Here is a 19024-nt window from a genome sequence, read left to right as displayed (position 1 = left end):
CTTTCTTGTTTAAGAAACTCTCAATGCCCTTCTCAAAAGGAAAGTAGTTCTTTTACTAGTCTTATTTTACATGCCTTTAAAAGTTAGGAACTAATTAAGGAAAAGAACATCAAATGAAGGGCAATACTACTCACACTCATCAAGGCGCCCCTGGTGACTTGCCGCACAGGAATATATCTCAATCATTTTTAACAGTGTCTAGTGTGACATTAGTAGGTTGCCCTCTCCTATCCTAGTGTTTTGATGTGGACTCAGGAACTGAGAAATTGAGAAGCAAGGAAGACAGTTTGCGGTCTTCATCTTTAGGGCCTAGAACATAGGATGCCTGAGATCAAACAAACAAACAAACAACTGACGAGAGTGTAAGATCCCTCATGGATATTAGGAAGTAGGTCGAGAGATGTTAAAATGAGTAGGTCACTATTCAAAGAACAGCTAGAAGGATTAAGAACAGAGAAACTGGTAGGCAGAGCGGAGAGTTGCCTCTAATAACTTATTGGAGTTTTCCAGAACCAATGAGAGAATAAGAGGGTGGCTACTGGGAACAAAAAGGGACTTTCCAAGGCACCAATAAAAACACAAACACTGGACCTTGTTTAATGTTGGATATTTCATCATCTTCTCACACAAGGAGAACCTCTAGCATCAAATAAATTCCTGTAGAATGAATCCTCGGGAAAGAAAATCACACCGGATGCATAAATTCCTTTATTGAAAATATTGGGCTAGCACTGCATTACATATACTCAATATCCATAAATGAAGGGCCACACATTTCTGATTGGACAATACTGTTTTAAATAGAGAACACAGCATCTGGATATGCTCTCACAAGTATAGTATCATGGACTAAACTAGGTAGGAGTGAACTATATATGCGGAGTGACCATTTTGTTCGTTAACAGCATATGGTTGCAGATGGCATAAATGGTAAACTTGATCATCATGAGACAGTCCCGGTATCTCACACCAATACATCATTTAACGAGCAGATTAAGGTTAAGCTGTCAATATGTTGTTGTTAATCAAGAGTTCTCAATAGGAGAGCTTGCCTGAAAGCACACCCAGGCTACACATTTAAGATTCCACAGAATTCATTTCAACTTGCATGGAATGTGAGTAGAGTAAAATAACTGCTGATTTGACAGGAGGCCACTTGGCAATTTGTTCTCTTTCGTAGATGGTTCGAAAATAACAGAATAATCTAAAGGAAATACTCTGGCAGCTTCGGGCTAACATTCTAAAGACTTTCATTTTTTAAATGCAGGTATATAAATACTACTTATTATTGATTTTTCCCTCCAAAGGTCACTGGGGATGTAATTTATGACAGACCACTTCTCAGCTTTGGCTATTATTTGAAAACTTTCTCCTTCGGCAGTCTTTGGCTTTCATAAAAGTTTGGCGATCAGTAGTATCGTTTGATTTTGAACAAGGCTTTACTGTCATTTTAACAAGGAATATTTTATGATACGAAAATGGGTTGGTGTTAAAAATAGGTTTTACTTTTTTATCCCAATTTTGGTACGAAAGCACTTGTTTGCATTGCCTTTTCTCAAGAGTCCAGAAACCAAGACAGTCGGGCTAATTTGACATTTTTCATTTGACATAAAATATGCAGAAATTAAAATATCCAGTCTCTTTTAAAAGAGACCTGTTCATTAATTTAAGAAGTTGGGGGAAAGTATGCACAAAACAATATGAAACTAAAGTTTCTGTTATTAACTCACATGATTTTATGAGAAACAAAACATTTTCCTTTCAAAAGCAGGGTTTGTTCCAAGTCTAGATTCAGAAAGGTATCCATTTCTGTAAGGATCAACTCATGACTGTGAGAAATGGCTGCTTCTTCACAAATTATGTTCAGAGTAAGTAAAAATGTACCTCCTGAATAACTAAATAGAAAGCTGGCCTACAATAGTCAAATCAATAAACATTGATAATGCGCTTTTAAAATTTCAGAATATTGCATATATGTGTGTATATATATATATATGCTCTTAAGACCTATCACCCTAAATAATCAGGGCAAAAAAAAATTCTATATAAAACTATATAAATCAAATAGGTTTGCTGCCAAAACATAGCACAAAATGTATACATTTCTTTATTTCAAGATTTGACACATGAAAAGAAAAAACTGCCAACACATTTTGGACAATACACTAGAAATAATAAATAAGACAATTAAAAAAAATCATATATTCCCTTTAAGTGCTGAGCACTTTCAATCTTTCTAAATGAGACTAAGCTTTTCCATGGCAAACAATAGTATGCTGTACATTTTGGTAATGAAAATTATGTTGATAAACACACAAGGCATGTATATATTTCCACAGTATCGTTTTTTTTCACAGTTACCAAAAATAAAAATTGCATTCAACTCATACATCTATAAATATTCTGATTCCTCACTGCATGGATTTGAAGGAAATGGGAGTATAAAGTCTTTCAACAATCCGGACTTCAACTCTCTGTCTTCGTTGTCTGCCCTCCACATGTCCCTTTCAGAATCCCTCTGCGGTGTGGCCATGCTCTGAGACGATGGCAGAAAGAAAGCAGTATGGTGGGATGAGGCAGTCAGGGCCCGGGGTGTGTCTTCCAGCCAGCTTTAGGAGGGCTGATGGAACCCAATCTTTTTAATGTGGTATTTTTAAGGCAGTCTGAGTGGGTTTCACTCGAATGTCCATACCTCGAGGTCCTGAACTATGAAGTCTTCCTTTTTGGAAAGGATATCATTATTGAAAGTGCTGCAAGAGTTGCTCCGTCCATGGTATAAATCAGCATCTAGCCATAAGCCAAATCGTCCCCTGGAAAGATCACAAATACAAAAAGGTGAAAACACTTCAATCTCACCTGGCACCCTTTTTGCCCTCCCTTGCCCCATCTTCTTTCCCTTATGCTACTGACAGACAAAAACCTCAACTTCTTAGAATACAAAGCATACATTTCCTTTATTCCATTTAAATGACCCATCTTTCCCAAAAAATAATGATAGTAGTCTCTCACTTAGACACATAAATAAATCATTTTATCTTTGACTCTTAGGGTCATGTATTATGCCATTGTCCTAATTAAGCACATGGCCCAGCTAAAATCACCCGACAATGTTTTGGTTACCTGGGTCCAAACAGACTCTCACAGGTCAGGCAGTAAATTAGTAATGACAAAAACCTTACCCTCCACCACCAAGTTCCAAAGAGCTTATGTCTCCATTGATAAAGTATGAGTTTTCTCCACTCCACTTGAAGACCTTAGGGTAGGAATACAAGAAAGAAAACAGACATTTCAATCTGGAGAATCAGCGAAGAGGGACTTATTAGGGTAGTACCTCTGTGTGGAAAGAAACTACCCATTGGCTGAGGAAGCTCCTGATTGCCAGACCTTTCCTATTCCAGGATGAGATCTTCAAAGGGGTATGAAGTAGGAAAGACCTCTCGAGCACATGTTGGCTCTGACCTGCTATCCTCCCTTCCTTGACCCCAGAACATGCACAAGAGTGGTTCCCAAGGCCCAAGGAGGGACCCTAAAAGCAGTGTGCATGTTGTAGCCATAATGGGTTGACGCAGGCGAGAGCAAGACCAGATAAGGTTATGGGACAGCTGCTGCTCCAAAGACAATCCCCACCTCCAACCCCACCCATACCCCTGACACTGCAACAGTGGGAAGTTGGGTATTTCTCCCATTTAAGTACCTTGAAATTGGGGCTAAATGTGTATAGAAAAGTTTCTCCTGTGCCATAATAGTGGTCACTGAACTTGAAAGGATGAGTTGCATATGCTCCAAAAATCTGTCAAAAGAAAACAGAAACATTATCTTCTTTCAAACCAATCCTCCCAAAGAACGGCTTTCCGAAATATTCTAACACAATTCTGTTTGGAGGTATCATTAACCCTCTTTCAGCAAAGACCATTACTAAATTAGAGCTCTCACACTGAAAAGACTACCAACAAACAGATAAATAAAATATCTCTATTTCTAACTGGAACTCAAGTGGCTTCGAGAACTTATTTGTCAAAGGCCAGCAATTGTTCCAATTTTAAAACATTCCGAAATCCACTATGGAGTCAAATTTCCTTTAGTGAATACAGATGACATACTGGGAACATTAAAAAACAAGATGCACACGGAAGTAAGTGGTTACAAGAACAAAATCATGTGTCTTATGTGTTTTATAAGTGGATTCATGGCCAGACATTTCCCCAGAGAAAATAAATTTTTGTCTTTCAATTTGTAAAAATGAGTTCTCAATATGCTTATTAAAACTGTATCCTGGGACACCCGGGGAGGGGGGGGGGCTCAGCGGTTGGGCTTCTGCCTTTGGCTCAGGGCGTGGTACCAGGGTCCGGGATCGAGTCCCGCATCCGGCTCCCTGCGAGGAGCCTGCCTCTCCCTCTGCCTGTGTTTCTGCGCCTCTCTGCATCTCTCATGAATAAATAAAACCTTTAAAAATAAATAAATAAAACTGTATCCTTAACATGACTGATCCAATCTCTTTAGCTTGAAATGGCCTTTAAGAAGAAAATAAGAATCCCTTAATACTATATGGGCTTTAAGGGTGACTTAGGTGTATTTGAACCAATGATCTATTTTTTCCTCACTGTCTTAGCTTCCTCTCTCTGCTCAGATCCTGATCAGTGTGCCTGCAAGGGTAAGAGCTGGCAAGAGTGAACATATATATCTTGAAAACATCCCTAAGTGATTCTGGTGTACCTCCTTCAAAACCCAATGGAGAAACATCGCTTTAAATGGAGATTATCTGAAAAATGTCTTATAACTTTTGAAAATTATTTTAATTGGATTATAATCATTGTGGAATCTTCTTCACCAATACACTTAGTTCCTGGCAACCTGAAATACTAAAAATTAGGTAGTAGAAGTCTAGAAACTCTTTTTAACGAATGTTCTTAATACTTCCTGCTACTAAACCTTTCTCTAGAGCTGCTAAGGACAAACAAAAACAAAACTGTAGCAACAATCCATTTTCCTTCTTCTGGTGATCTTTCCATAAAAGAACTAAAATACAACTGAGACAGGCATCCACTTTTAAAAGCATGTGCTTAAAATACGACAAGAAGGGCAATGGCCATAGGTGGAGCAATGGCCATAAGTGGAGAAAAGTGGGTTCTTTTCTGATCAATGAATAGGAAAAGCCACCTTACTCTCTCACCCTCTCAGGATTCTAAATACATTCTTTTTTAGTGAAAATCTTAGCAATCAGAAATCTATTTAAGTATTAGGGGTTGGATGATAATAAGGAATTACTGTTAATTTTGTTATATACAGAACATTGTGGTTATATTTAAAAAGTCCACTTTCTCTTTTCTATTAATTTATTTAGAAAGAAATTTTATGATACATATATAGTGAAATTGTTGAGTCTCTACCATTACAAATGTAATATATTTGCCATTAACAGAACAAAAGAATCCACAGGGAAAAAAAGTTAAGACAAATAGTAGTAGTAAAAAGGTTAATATGACAAAACCTATAAATGTATATTTGCTCTCCTCTCTCCTCTCGGCTTCTTTAGTAGACAAAAATTACATAAAGTAGTAATCTTTTTATTTTAAAAATGTATTTAAATTCAATTTGATTAACATATAGTGTGTTACTAGTTTCAGAAATAAGATTTAGTGATTCACCAGTTGCATAAAACACCCAATGCTCATTCTATTAAGTGCCCTCCTTAATGCACAATTTATTATTGGGTTTTTAATATATATCAATGTAATATGTATGACAATATCACTGCAAAAAAATGGGAAAATGTAATTGAGCAATATTAAAGTAACATTTCTGTGCCTCACTGGAATTAAGTTAGTATAAATCTATCACAATTGCCTGATGATTGCTCTATTTTCCACAATGCCTTGTGGTATAAATTACTGCAGTCTAATTGACTGAAATTGGGCCAGTTTATGAAGTTTACCCTAACTCCAGGAAGGCTTCCTTAGTGGTCTCTTTTCCTGGTCCTCTCTGGTAAACTAGATGGTCCTCAGTTTAGCTTGTTGTCTTCATGCAGTTACCAGCCTCCTCTTAATTGTTTCTCACCAAACTTTCGTCAGTTTCTAGAGTACCCTTTGGCTTGAACTTCTCCATACTCTTCGAAATAAAGCCAGTTCCTTCAGGGTAGCTTCAGAGTTCTATGTCTTTTGTTTTGTTTTGTTTTGTTTTTTTGTTTTTTGTTTTTTCTAGATATTTATAAGAGTTTTAAAAACTATTTGAGATACAATTGATACATGTTTCAGAGGTACAATATTACAATCTGACATCTGTATTCATTACAAAGTGATCATCTCCAGAAGTCTAGTTACCCCCCATCAACCATACATTTGACTCCTTCTGCCGACCTTGCACACGCCCTACCTCCCCTTCCCTTTAACCATCACTCTGTTCTTTGTGTCTGAGTTTTTGCTTTTGGGGTTTTTTTTTTTCTATTTTTAGATTTTTTTCTCCATTTTTTGAGATGATTCATTATGAATTTTTTTTTTTTTTTATGATAGTCACACAGAGAGAGAAAGAGAGGCAGACATAGGCAGAGGGAGAAGCAGGCTCCATGCACCGGGAGCCTGACGTGGGATTCGATCCTGGGTCTCCAGGATCGCGCCCTGGGCCAAAGGCAGGCGCCAAACTGCTGTGCCACCCAGGGATCCTCATTATGATTTTTAATCTTCACTTTGTTAATGTGGCAATAACGTTGATTGATTGGCAGATGTTGAACCCCTCTTGCATCCCTGTAATAAACCCCATTTGATCATGGTGTATGATTCTTTTAATGTATGTTGAATTTGGTTTGCTATTATTTTGAGGATTTTTACAACTATGTTCATTAATGATACTGGCCTGTAATTTTCTTTTTTCTCTTTGTCTGTTGTTGGATTATCAGGGTAATGCTGGCCTCATTAAATGAGTTTGGAAGTGTTCCATCCTCTTTAATCTTTTGATAGAATTTGAGAATGATAGGTATTAAATCTTCTTTGAATGTTTGATAAAATTCACCAGTGCAGCCATCTTGTCCTGGCCTTTGGTTTGTTGGGAAGTTTTTGATTACTGATTCAGTCTCCTTACTAATATCAATCTGTTTATATTTTCTATTTCTTCATGATGCAGTCTTAGAAGATTATATGTTTCCAGGAATTTGTCCATTTTTTCTAGGTTGTTCAATTTCTTGCATACAACTGTTCATAGTAGTCTCTTACGATCTTTGTATTTCTTTGGTATCATTTGTTAACTTCTCTTTCATTTCTGATTTTAATTGGGCCCTCTTTCTTTCTGGTGAATCTAGCTAAATGTTTGTGAAATGTTTCATCTTTCCAGAGTCAGATCTTAGTTTCAATGATCTTTTCTATTTTAAAAAAAATTTCTATTTCATTTATTTCCTGTCTAGTCTTTAGTATTTCATTCCTTCTACTAACTTTGGGCTTGTTTGTTCTTTTTTTTCTCTAGTTTCTTTAGGTATCAAGTCAGATTGTTGAGATTTTTCTTGTTTCTTCAGACAGGCCGATACTGTTATGCACTTCTCTTTTAGAACTGCTTTTGCTGCACCCCATAGATTCTAGTATGCTGTACTTCTATTAACATTTGTCTCTATGTGCTTTTAAAAATTCTTTCTTGATTTTTTTCAATGACCTATTGGTAGTTCAATGGCTGATTTCTAGCTTCATACCACTGTGGATAGAGAAGATGCTTAATACAATTTTAGTCTTACTAAATTTACTGAGACTTGTTTTGTGGCCTAACATGTGATCTTTCCTGGAAAGTGTTCTGTGTACACTTGAGTAGAATGTATATTTTACTGCTTTTGGATAGAATATTCTGTTTCTGTCTATTAAGTCCATCTGGTCTAATGTGTCATTTAAGGTCAATGTTTCCTTATTGATTCTCTGTCGGATGATCTATCCATTGATATGACAGAGTGTTAAAGTCATCTACTATTATTCTATTACTATCAATTTCTCCATTTAGGTCAGTTAATATTTGCTTTATATATTTTGGGGCTCCTATGCTGGGTGGATTTGTGTTTATAATTGTTATATCATTTTGTTGGATTGACCCTTTTATCATATGTAATGCCTTTTTATGTCTTTATAACAATCTTTATTTTGTTTGAGTCAAGCTATGCCAGTTTTGTTTTGTTTCATTTTCATTTGCATGAAATATATTTCTTCATCCCTTTACTTTCAGTTTGTATGTGTCCCTGCTTTTGAAGTGAGTCTTTATTAGGCAGATACATGTGGGACTTTTTTTTCAAATCCTCTTGGCCACTCTATATTTTTTTTGATTGGACAGTTTAGTCCATTTACATTTAAAGTGATTATTAATAGGTATGTACTTATTGCCATTTTGTTAATGGTTTTCTGGTTGTTGTAATACATCTTCCCCTCCTCTCTTCCCTTGTTGTTTGACGGCATTCTTTAGTGTTCAGATTCCCTTTTTCATTTTCTTTTGAGTATTTATTCTGAGTTTTTACTTTGTGGCTACCCTGAGGTTAACATAAAGCATCATTTATATATATATCAGTCTATTGTAAGCTGAACATATTCCAAACCTTACATTTTTATCCCTTCGGTTTTTATATTTTTGATGTCACAATTTATAGCTTTTTATTTCATATGTCTCTTAACTAATTATGATAGATTCAATTAACTTTACTTCTTTTATCTTTTAACTTCATACTTGGTTTTATAAGTACTGCCGGGTCTGAAAGTGGCCAGAGCCAGGCTGCCTGTCACATCTGGTGGGGCAAAGGCTGGGACAAACCCTTCCATGGACAGGGGCTAGGCCAGGGCAAGTTCACCCACTGTGTCTGGCAGGACAGGGGTTGTGGTAGATAAGTACAGGCCGGGGGAGCATATGCAAGGGATCTGATGGGAGCCACAATGGACAAGTGGATGACCACAGAGCTGTGCCAGCCTGAGTGCGTGGTCTGGCAGCGTAAAGGCCAAGTTGGACAAGTACTAGGTTGGCCTGGTGTGGTGGGACCACAAGGGAACATGGAGTGAGCTTGCGGCACTAGCTAGGGAAACTGAGAGCACCAAAAATGGCACCCACTAGCACCAGGCTAGCAAGGAAGTAGTATTAAAAAAAAAAAAAAGGGCACCCTCCAGTGTCTCTATTCCCAGACAGATCTCTATCAGCCCCCCTGCCCCTCTGGTATACTCTCTAAAACTAGTCAACAAATCTCCCTCACATGCAGCCCAGGGGCTTCTCAAGCTACTGCCCGCATATTGAAACTCAGGGCAAGTGAGTCTGTGTGTGAGCCCTTCAACAGTGGAATTTCCCCTTCCTACAGCCCTCATGGTTTCCAGAAATTAGCCTCAGGTTTTCAAAGATAGTTGTTTGGTGGCTTGCCTTTCTGGTACAGGTCCCATGGGCTGGCATGACTAATGTGGGATTTGAACTCTTCACTTCTCAGAGAGGAGCTGCACGTTCTGTGATCTCTCTTCCTCTTGTGGGTCGCCGGGGGGGTGGGGTGGAGTCCTGTCAAGACAAGACTTTTTTGCCTTTCCTACTCATCTTGATGTGGCTTTGTCTTTTTTTTTTTTTTTTTTTGTCCTGTGTTATAGAAGATCTGTTCTGTTAGTCTTCAGGTCTTTTTCAGAGAACTATTCTACAGTTCTAATACTGGTGTGTCCAGGAGAGGAGGTTAGAAGAGCTCTAGATCCTGTCATCTACCTCTTCTCCTAGAGCTGGGAGCCAGGGGCTCTGCTGTAGAGCTGGGAGGCTGGACAGTGGCCTGCTTCCCTCAGAGGAACACTTTTATTTCATGAGGAGAGTGGCGGGCAGGGGAAATAGCCACTGGTCTGGTCCTGCCTCACCTGGCATGGAACTTCTGCCCTAAGAGCTATGGCAAGGGCTTTAGATACTCCCTTATTCTACTTTTCCTAAGGTAGAGCGTCTCCCCTATGAATAGAGGCTGGGTAGAAGGAAATGATCCCCTACCTCTAAACCATACTGGCTTGGGATTTAGCCTCTGAAACACAGAGCTTGGGTAGGCGATAAGGAGTTCTGGGGACTTGCCCATCGAGGGTATATCACAGCCCTTGCATGGAAACTGAGGGGGAGTGGGAGCCTCATCTTCTTGTCCACACATGTCTAGTGCAGAACTTGTTAGTCTCAACTGGGGGTTGGAGGGAAGGAAGCAGGTTGTGCTTCAGGTGCCACAGAATCTCACTGTTACTCCTGAGATTTATTAGATTTTCTTAAATAAATGTTTTTTCACTTGCTCTATGCCCTTAGGACAATTTCTAGAGACTTTAAGTGACTGTTGTTTTTATAATTTCAACCAGTTATGGTTGTTTCACTGATGACTAATTCCCCAGAGCTCCTTACTGCTGCCATTCTGTATACATAATTCTTTTATACTATGATTTTATATAATATATTCCCAGATAAATTTACAGGTGTTGTTCTATCATGTTCTCAAACACAGCAAAGCCACATTCTTGCCTTGGGGGTAAGTAGGGTGTGGAGAGCAGAGTTAGTATCCAGGTGTTTTCAAACAACACAAATGCCTCCAGGGTACCAGATTCAGTAAGACTACACCTCCTCACAAATAGTATAGACTTCCAGGATAGGCCTCATTTACATACCTGCTGACGGGAAGCCTGGTGAAATTGTGCTGCCTCCCTGTTCTGTGCTGCCAACACATTCCCCAGCAAGCTTGATAGCTTTTGGTAAATTAGTATAACTAAACTATACTTATGGTGTGGGTTTGTGTGTGGTCTAAAACCATCTACCCATACCTCATCTAAAACATAACATCCAACTTCTCAAAGATTCCATTAAATCTCTAAGTAATTCGTTTTAAACCTTCGTTATTATTATTTAATTTTTAACTTGACCGTATCCACTTGGATCATGATTAAATAATGTCATCAATCAAGAAATAATAATAGAAATAATGATAATAGTTAAACTACTCCCCATAATTCTTTATCTATAAAAATACAGCAATAAAGTCCCAGGAAAGATCACAGTTGAGAAAGACAGTGGCTTCAGTAGCACATTTCTCTGCTAATTTCTCCCAAGACAAATTATGATAACAAAGATCTATTTCCCTAAAATGACCACAATGATATAGCTTCACAGCAAGCTCCTCAATGCTTAATAGTGCCCCACATATAACAGGCACTCATACATTTTCTGAACATATGAGTAAATGAAAGGCTACTGAACAACAGAACCTGCTTCAATGCCAGAAAGAGAAAAGAATGACATCAACATCTTAAAAATGTAAAGGAATTTCTTCTTGATAGTAACACAGACCAAACTGAAATGAAAAAGAGCAGACATGAAAGATGTCTTCCTTTTGTGGAGCAAAAGCCTGACTGGGTAGTATATGAAAGAAACCTGCACAGATTTCACTCACACCCCGAGCTGACTGACAGAAGTACTAGTAAGAGTACGTGGGGGTCATATCTAGAATTCACCACTGCCTCCAAGACCAACTATGAGCAGTGGTATAGAGCATTACTTGCTATTTCTTAGCAACTGGGTGGTTGGGGTACAACACCACACCACAGCCCTGACTGGCTCTCCATCTGACCAACCATGCAGGCAAGGTTTGTGGGCACGACTTCAGCTACCTAGGAAGAGTTCTGGTGTGGCCCTGGAACTTCTTTCTGAACTATCTCCCAATCCAGACTTGACTTTTGTCCAACTTTTCCAGCTTTAGGTTGTAGGATATCACTATTGCTTCCTATCGTATGGTGAGCACAGGAAAAAAATTCCTATATGTGACTGTATTTGGAAATACGCTCCATTTTCTTCTAGAGATGCATTCCAAAGTATGTAGGGGTGAAATAATATAAAGTACACTGGGATTTCCTTCCAAATACTTCAGCAAGGAAAAACCAACAAAGACTGATGAAGCGTATGTGGCAAAATCCTGCGAATTGTAAAATCTGGATAATGGAGAGTTCTTATACTAGTCTCTCTACTAGTATATAAGTTTGAAAATCTTCATCAAAAAGTGTTTTCTGTGAGAGGAACAAGCCTCACCTGATTATCCATATCTTTGATGACCAACAGGACAGGACTGTCTAGCGACGCTGACTTCCGATAGAGAGTTTTCAAACTGGTCCCATGCTCTAATGTGCTATATGCGAGTCTCCACGGATACCCTTGTACCCTTGCTGGAAGGCGTCGGGCCAGCTGCAAATCCAAAGATGGAGATGTAAATATACAGTTCGCCCACAAATGTCATAAGCTTATAGCACAAAACAAGTACCGGAGGCTCAACCTCAAAATCACTCTTACTCACATGCTGCTCCCCTTTACTCTGGCAAATATTTCTAACGATAAACCAAGAAAGAGAAGGGAAAAACCGCTGCCTGACGGTGCTGCTTTGGCAGGGATGCCAACCCAGAGCATACATTCCCGCTCAGGGACTTGAACGAGGGGTCACTATGCAACTATACATCTGAAGATCCAGCACGTAGCTTGATATGAATTAGACACATGCTCTCCCTTTTACATTTCAACCTGACCTTCACCAAAGAGTCCATGGTTCTTCAGTTGTTCATTCTAAATGCTCAATAAGCTCAGTATTGACAACTGCAGCTTCCCACAGAAGTGAGAACACGAAAACACAGGGGTTTTATGCTAGTAGTCAAAGGTAGTTTGTCTTCATCTTGCCTGAATCTCTCACCTACATTAACATTTAGCTTACAGTTGGCTGCCATAAACACCATTAATGCATAGCTCTTCAAAAATATTAACAAAGGAAACTATGAAGTCTTCAGAATGGTTAAGACCAGTTCTGATATCAGCATGTACCACATTTCTGTAACTGCTTGGTCAAGTCTCTTGGCTTTCCTGGGCCTTCAGAGACTCATCCGCAAATTGAGGGAGTTGAACTTGTTAAGGTCTCTGAAATTCAGGTTTCTAAGTTGACTAGTGGGAGAAATGCAAGAGATTCCTTACTAAAGTTTAAATACAACACATCATAGTATTTCATAAAATTAAAATAACAGATTTTCAGAAAATATAAAGAAAGGAAATCACAAATAAAGGAAAAATTACTCCTGGTGGTTGGTAGTTTTCATAAAGTGAGTAAAGTGTATAAAAGAGAAGTATAACTTTTATTGAGTCCAATAAGTTAAAACCATTGGAACTCTGTAATCATTTCAAGGATAAATCTGGATCCTTTTTTTTAACTGTTAGGAATATGCGTTAGGAGGACTATGGTAGGACAAGTGAAAAATTGTGCTGAAGACAAGAACAGCTTTCCATTCAGATTTAAGAAATGGAGATAGTTTCTGGCCAAGTCCCCAAACTCCCAAGAAGGTGACGAGGAATGCTAATGTAACCTCTAAGAAGAGGAGAAAGGACACTGGTGTTGGTTAGGCTGCTGGTCTTCCTTTAAAACCTGGCTCTTGGGGGCCCTGGGTGGCTCAGCGGTTGAGCGTCCACCTTTGGCTCAGGGTGTGATCCTGGGGTCCTGGGATCGAGTCCCACATTGGGCTCCCTGCAGGGAGTCTGCTTCTCTCTTTGCCTGTGTCTCTGCCTCTCTCTGTGTCTCTCATGAATAAATAAAATATTTTAAAAATAAAAAATAAATTAAAAAAAATAAAACCCAGCTCTTCCTCCACCCTCTGTGAGAAGAGTCCGTGCAGTCATGGATGGGATAAGCTTTTTCAAGGCCTGGAAAACCCCTATCCCACATCCCCCGGGGGAGAACCCACCTGCTCGATATGCATGTTCTCCAGGAGTGCGCTGTGGGGCTGCAGGATCGGCAGGGCCATCTCGTCGTCATCTTCATAGTAACTGCAGGTGCTCTTTCTGCGCTTTGCCTCCTCGACGGTGATGATCTGAAATGGAGAAGACAAGCCCCCCAAAACCTGATTATATTTGCTTTTCCTTCACTTACTAAAAGCGACCTTGAGTGCACTATTGCCTGTAACAGGTGGAGTTTTAGCAGTAGGACGTAAACTGAACCACGACCTTGGGAAAAAAGGGCTGATTTCCTCTACAATTTCTGAACAAATGAGGAATTTAACACAGTACGACTGAGGCACTTAATATGTACAAATTAAAGTCACAGGTTTTCCACTTTTACTCCTGCTGCTGGTGCTGAGTGTGAATTATTATGCATAACTCCACAGGTGACTCATACCCTTGAAAAGCCCTAAATTATTCTCGTTTGAGAATAATTTGAATTGCTAAGGGATTAATCAGCAATTATTCTGTAAGACTTCTATACATGGGGATATATTGGGAGGATAAGGATAGTTTTTTTAATCAAGACTCCTGATGTCTTCTCTCAAGGCTACGGCAGGGCACGTAGCAACAAACCCCGATAGAAATGAAAAAATGGTTGCACCAGAAGCAACAATACAAAGAAACACAAAGCTTTAGTCTAAATTACAATTAGGGCACAATTCTTCATGTATGACTCAAACTATCGAAATAACCCTTCCTTCAAAACTGAGAAACATGATTTTGCATATGTTTCATGGTAACTGTGCTTATGAACAACCCAAGTCAATTTCAACTTAAAAATCTATTTTTCGTCCCTCCTGACACCTGGATAAATCGCTAAATGATTTGAAACTGAATGATACCGTGACTAATTCAGCAAACTGCCCGGATGGTAGTATCAGCGACTTTCGCATTATAGAGAAAAACACATTTACATCTAGTAAAAGCTGCCAGGTAAACCGACCACTCAATTTCCAACATGGTACATATACTACCTGCCACCGCGTGAGCCAGGTAAGAAAATGAACTAATACATTTTACTATCTTCTCATGGGAGATTCATATAAAACCTTGTCAAAGAATCACAAGTGCAGCGTCCTGAGTGTGTCAAGCAAAGCGCACGTTTTTAGTGAGCTCTACATTCAACACAGGTGCGCACAGGGCTGTGGAATGATGAAAACTAGAAGATGGACCCTTTCTCACCCCGAAGAGAAGGCTGGACCGCATCACATCCATCTCCCAAGCAAACGGAATACCTGCTCGGCGGGCCGGGCAGCCCACCCTTCGGGGCCAGCGGCGGGGGGCCCCCCCTCCCCCGGCTCCCAGGGAACCTCGTACCTGCACAAAGGGCTCGTGGGCCGGCCCCGCGCAGTAGAGAATCCGAACGTCCAGGGGCAACCTTCGGGCCCGCATCGTGCCGGGGGTGCCGGGGGTGCCGGGGGTGGGGGGCACGTCGGCTTGCTCTCTAACGAGGAAGGCCTTCCTCCTCTCCGTGCACCCCGGCCCAGCTGTTGGCGCTGAAGCTAGCTGCCTGCACGGGTGAGTTTCTGTTTCCCCAGGAGAGGGCTCAGCACTTCTACGGGAGGGAACACGCCCAAATTAGCCTTTCCAGCCAACCCGCGCTTCGCGGCCCGCAGAGCTGGAGGCTGTAAAATGACACTTTCACCTTTGAAATGGCAGTTCCCCGACTGCCACAAAGCTCCTTGGGTTCGGGGCTTTGTTTTGGTTTGGGGTTTTCCTCTTTCCTTCTGCTCCTCTTCCTGACTGTCCCCTGGCTCAGCCAGCTCCTGGGCCCCGGATCCTGGGGGCGGCTGCTCGGGACCAGCCCCGGGCAAGGCCCGAGACACACTGTGGGGCAGAACCACTCGGACTCTGTGCCCCGGAGACCGCCTTCCCCTCAGTACGGGACACCTGACAGCAGCTAGCCTTCCCGGGGGGCCTCCGCGCGGCCGGCAAGCGCCGGGGACTTTGCCAGACGTGGGGACGCAAAGCGGTCCACAGTCTCTAGTGGGTGAGAACACAGCAGAGAGACGCTTATTTTTATTTTTAAAGATTTGTTTATCTTAGAGAGAGAGAGAGAGAGAGAGAGAGCATGATCGGGAGGGGCAGAGAGCCCCAGGGTCTGTCTCACACCCTGAGCTGAAACCAAGCGTCCAATGCTTAACGCACCGCACCACGCAGGTGCCCTGAGAGGCGTTTATTAATAAATGGTGCCACTCACGTGGGCCACCCAGAGAGTCTGGAGAGGCGATCGGGCTTCAGTCTGAGAGCAGAGGGCGGGGTGTGGGGAGATGTCCAGGTGGAGGCACAGGAGGAAAACAGAGCTGCGTTCCAGGTTCACTATGGCTTGAGAATAGAAAGCAAGTAGAGATGAAGCTGGGGAGGGACAGAAGTGGAGAAAATAAAGATGCCACTCAGAAGGTTAGAGCTTATTCTAGGGGCCACTTTTTTCCAGAACCTTGGCTGTTCTTCAAAATCATCTAGGAAATTTTAAAAACACGGATTCTGACATTCCTCTCCCAGACCTACTGAATTAATGTCTCTAGTAGGAAAGGTCTAGGATTGTTTAAAAATCACCAAGTGGTGGTTCTGATGATTGGCTAGGTGAGTAGTGATTACTGCAGGCAATGGGGGGCTACTGAGCGTCTAAGTGTGGGTGTATATGATCGTGTGTTATTTAAGCAAGTTAAATAGCACAGAACATATATGAGGGCTTTAAATATGATGAAAGAAACATGAGAAATCATTAAACAGTGCAGGAAAAAATTACTATTAAAAGTATCGCCTATCATGTACCAATAAATAAACTACAGATTGAGTGGAGTTTAAGTTGATACTATTGGGCTACCCATACCTAAAAACACTACAGGGGGAAAAAAATAAAATAAAAAATTAAATAAAAAATTAAATTAAATTAAAAGACAAATAGCCAACTAGGAAAAAAAATCTCTCAAAACCACAGGAGGCGTCACTGGATGGCTCAGGGGGTTAGGCGTCCAACTCTTGATTTCAGCTCCTCATGATCTCAGGGTCATGAGACTGAACCCCACGTCGGGCTCCATGCTCAGCACAGAGTCCACTTGTCCCTCTCCCTCCTCCTGCTTGTTCTCTTTTTCTATCTCTAAAATAAATAAATGGATAAAATCTTCAAAAAAATATAGATGAATCAGTACTATCTCTTAATCATAAAGCTCACAGTGTGATGAAACTAGTAAGATTCCATTAGGAAAATGGGCAAAGGAAATGAGTGGGAATCACAAAGAAATAGCACAAATATACACACTATATACATCCATACATACTTTTTTTCATTCTATCCTCAACCAAGGAAATAAAAATTAAAATATATCTCGGCTCCCAAATTAGGAAAATTTTTTGGAAAGGAATAATAGTAATAATACTTTCTGCTGTCATAAACGCAGGAAGAGGGGCATTCCTCACATTGCTGGCAAGGTAAGTTGTCATATATCAAAAAACAGAAGCCTTAAACTGTTGATACCCTTATATCAACTAATGGTCACTTCTAGGAAACTAAGGGAATAATAAAAGTTGCAGATCATCTCATCCTTGTGAGAAACTTGAACCAACACAACGATTCCTAAAGTGGGGAGTTAAGTAAATTATAATTGAGATTTTAATTATTATGCGACCATTAAAATGAGGCTTAAAAATCTTTAGGTGATCTAATTCTCACAAGATGTTAGGTGAGAAAAGCCGGATACAAACCCTATACATAAACCATGAATGCGTTTTACAAGAATAAAATGCAAGACTCTCTATCCCTCAACCCCTAGAAACCATCCTAAAATAAAAGAAAAAAAGGAAAAAAAAAAAAAAAAAAGGAATTGAATAAAATGCAGAAAAGCTCTAAGTGTGGTCACACAGTATTTTTAAATGTTCTGCATTGTACTTTTCTGGAGTTTCCAAATTTCCTACAATAAGCAGGTGTTACTTATATAGAATTAGGACATAAAGCTTATTTAAAGAGTCTACATATGGGAGAACGGCCTGGGGGCTGGGGCGGGACTGGAGGTGCCCTTGAGAGTCCAAGCGAAGGGTCCAGACAGGCTGACTGGGGCATGTCTGGTGGAGGGAGGCGGAGGTCCTTGCACCCTGTGCGCGGTCACCAGGGAGAAGACTCTGACTGGATATGATGAAGGAAGAGAACCCAGGGTGGTACCTGGGTTCCTAGCTTGGGACACAGGTAATCAAGGTGGGAATATGTGAGAAGCGGCAAGTCTGAGGGCTGACGGCGAGACGAATTGCTTTGAACTTGCTGGGGATCAGGCACCTGCCGGCATTGGGGGAGCGAAGGTGCCTCTCCCCACCTGTAAAGGAGTAGCAAGGCCATTAGGGTGGGTGGCGGTGCTTTAAGGGGCCACTAGTAGCGGAGCTGCTCCTGCACGGGGGTGGGGGGGGGTTGAAGAGGGGGGATTGAGGCTAGCAGTCTGGTACGCGCTGCACTTTTGGACTCCTTGCCATGTGGCAAGGAAACAGCGATGAGTGGCCACCCTCAGCAGTTAGCAGCACCAGCACGCGGAGCTTGCACAGGCCGGCTAGTTCCTCCCTCCTTCTGTAGCCCTTCTTGGCTCTTCCTCTGCCGCTGCAGGTCTAGGAATGTGCCCTCGTTCTGCCCGGCGGCTCAGTCCTGGAGGGCCTGGGGCCCAGTGCCTGGATACACAGCGTTCTCTCCCCCAGTACCTCGTTAGCTCCTTTGCCCCGGGTGCTGAGGTGAGGCCCGAGCTCCTACTGGGGTCAAGACCTGAGCTTCCAGGGTGGGTGGGGTTGGCGGGGAGAGGCACAGGAGCCCTGGAGGAGGGCTGCTCCGGTGCAGGCGCGCAGGCCTCAGGAGGTGCTCCGGCGCAGGTGTGCAGGCCCCAGGAGGTGCACCGGCGCAGGTGTGCAGGCCTCAGGAGGTGCTCGGGCGCAGGTGTGCGGGCCTCAGGAGGTGCTCGGGCGCAGGCGTGCAGGCCTCAGGAGGTGCTCGGGCGCAAGTGTGCAGGGGCCGCGGTGCCACCTGCCCCTCCTCCCCGCAGCGCCGCACTTGGGAGCAGGCGCTGGTCCCGGGCAGCCCTTCCCTGGCCCGGCGTCCCCTGTGCCCGTGGCTCCGGGCGCCTCGGGCCGGGCCGAGGTGGGGGCGGCACTCGGGGTGGGGTGCCTGGGCAGGAACGCCTCCCCCAGCACGTCGGCCGCAAGGACCTGGCAGCGGCGGGCGAGCGGCTCGGGCTGGACGGCAGCGGCCCGGGGAGCGGGCGCCCACGGCCCCCCAGGACGATGACCCGGGTGGCGGGGCCGAGCAGAGGCAGGAAAGACCAGA

The 19024-nt window shown here is 42.0% G+C and overlaps 1 protein-coding gene across 5 annotated transcripts in view; it reads right to left on the bottom strand.

Moving 5' to 3' along the window:
• Nucleotides 1–690: 690 nt before the first annotated feature.
• NCOA7 (nuclear receptor coactivator 7) overlaps nucleotides 691–19024 on the bottom strand; it is a 157347-nt gene continuing 139013 nt past the window's right edge. For 4 of the 5 annotated variants that reach the window (XM_035710108.2, XM_025422947.3, XM_025422949.3 and 1 more), the window contains 5 exons: nucleotides 13692–13817; nucleotides 12007–12159; nucleotides 3695–3790; nucleotides 3180–3253; nucleotides 691–2810 (listed from right to left, as the gene is read on the bottom strand). In XM_035710108.2, the coding sequence (XP_035566001.1) occupies nucleotides 2675–2810; nucleotides 3180–3253; nucleotides 3695–3790; nucleotides 12007–12159; nucleotides 13692–13817 (585 nt within the window). In that variant the 3' untranslated portion in view covers nucleotides 691–2674. Of the gene's footprint in view, nucleotides 2811–3179; nucleotides 3254–3694; nucleotides 3791–12006; nucleotides 12160–13691; nucleotides 13818–15045; nucleotides 15185–19024 lie in introns of those variants that run through there. The other variant, XM_025422950.3, reaches the window with a different exon arrangement.

Source organism: Canis lupus, chromosome 1 (assembly GCF_003254725.2).
Source record: "Canis lupus dingo isolate Sandy chromosome 1, ASM325472v2, whole genome shotgun sequence".
Taxonomy (NCBI): domain Eukaryota; kingdom Metazoa; phylum Chordata; class Mammalia; order Carnivora; family Canidae; genus Canis; species Canis lupus.
Note: the sequence above shows the minus strand (reverse complement) of the source record. Positions and strands in the feature narration are given on the sequence as shown.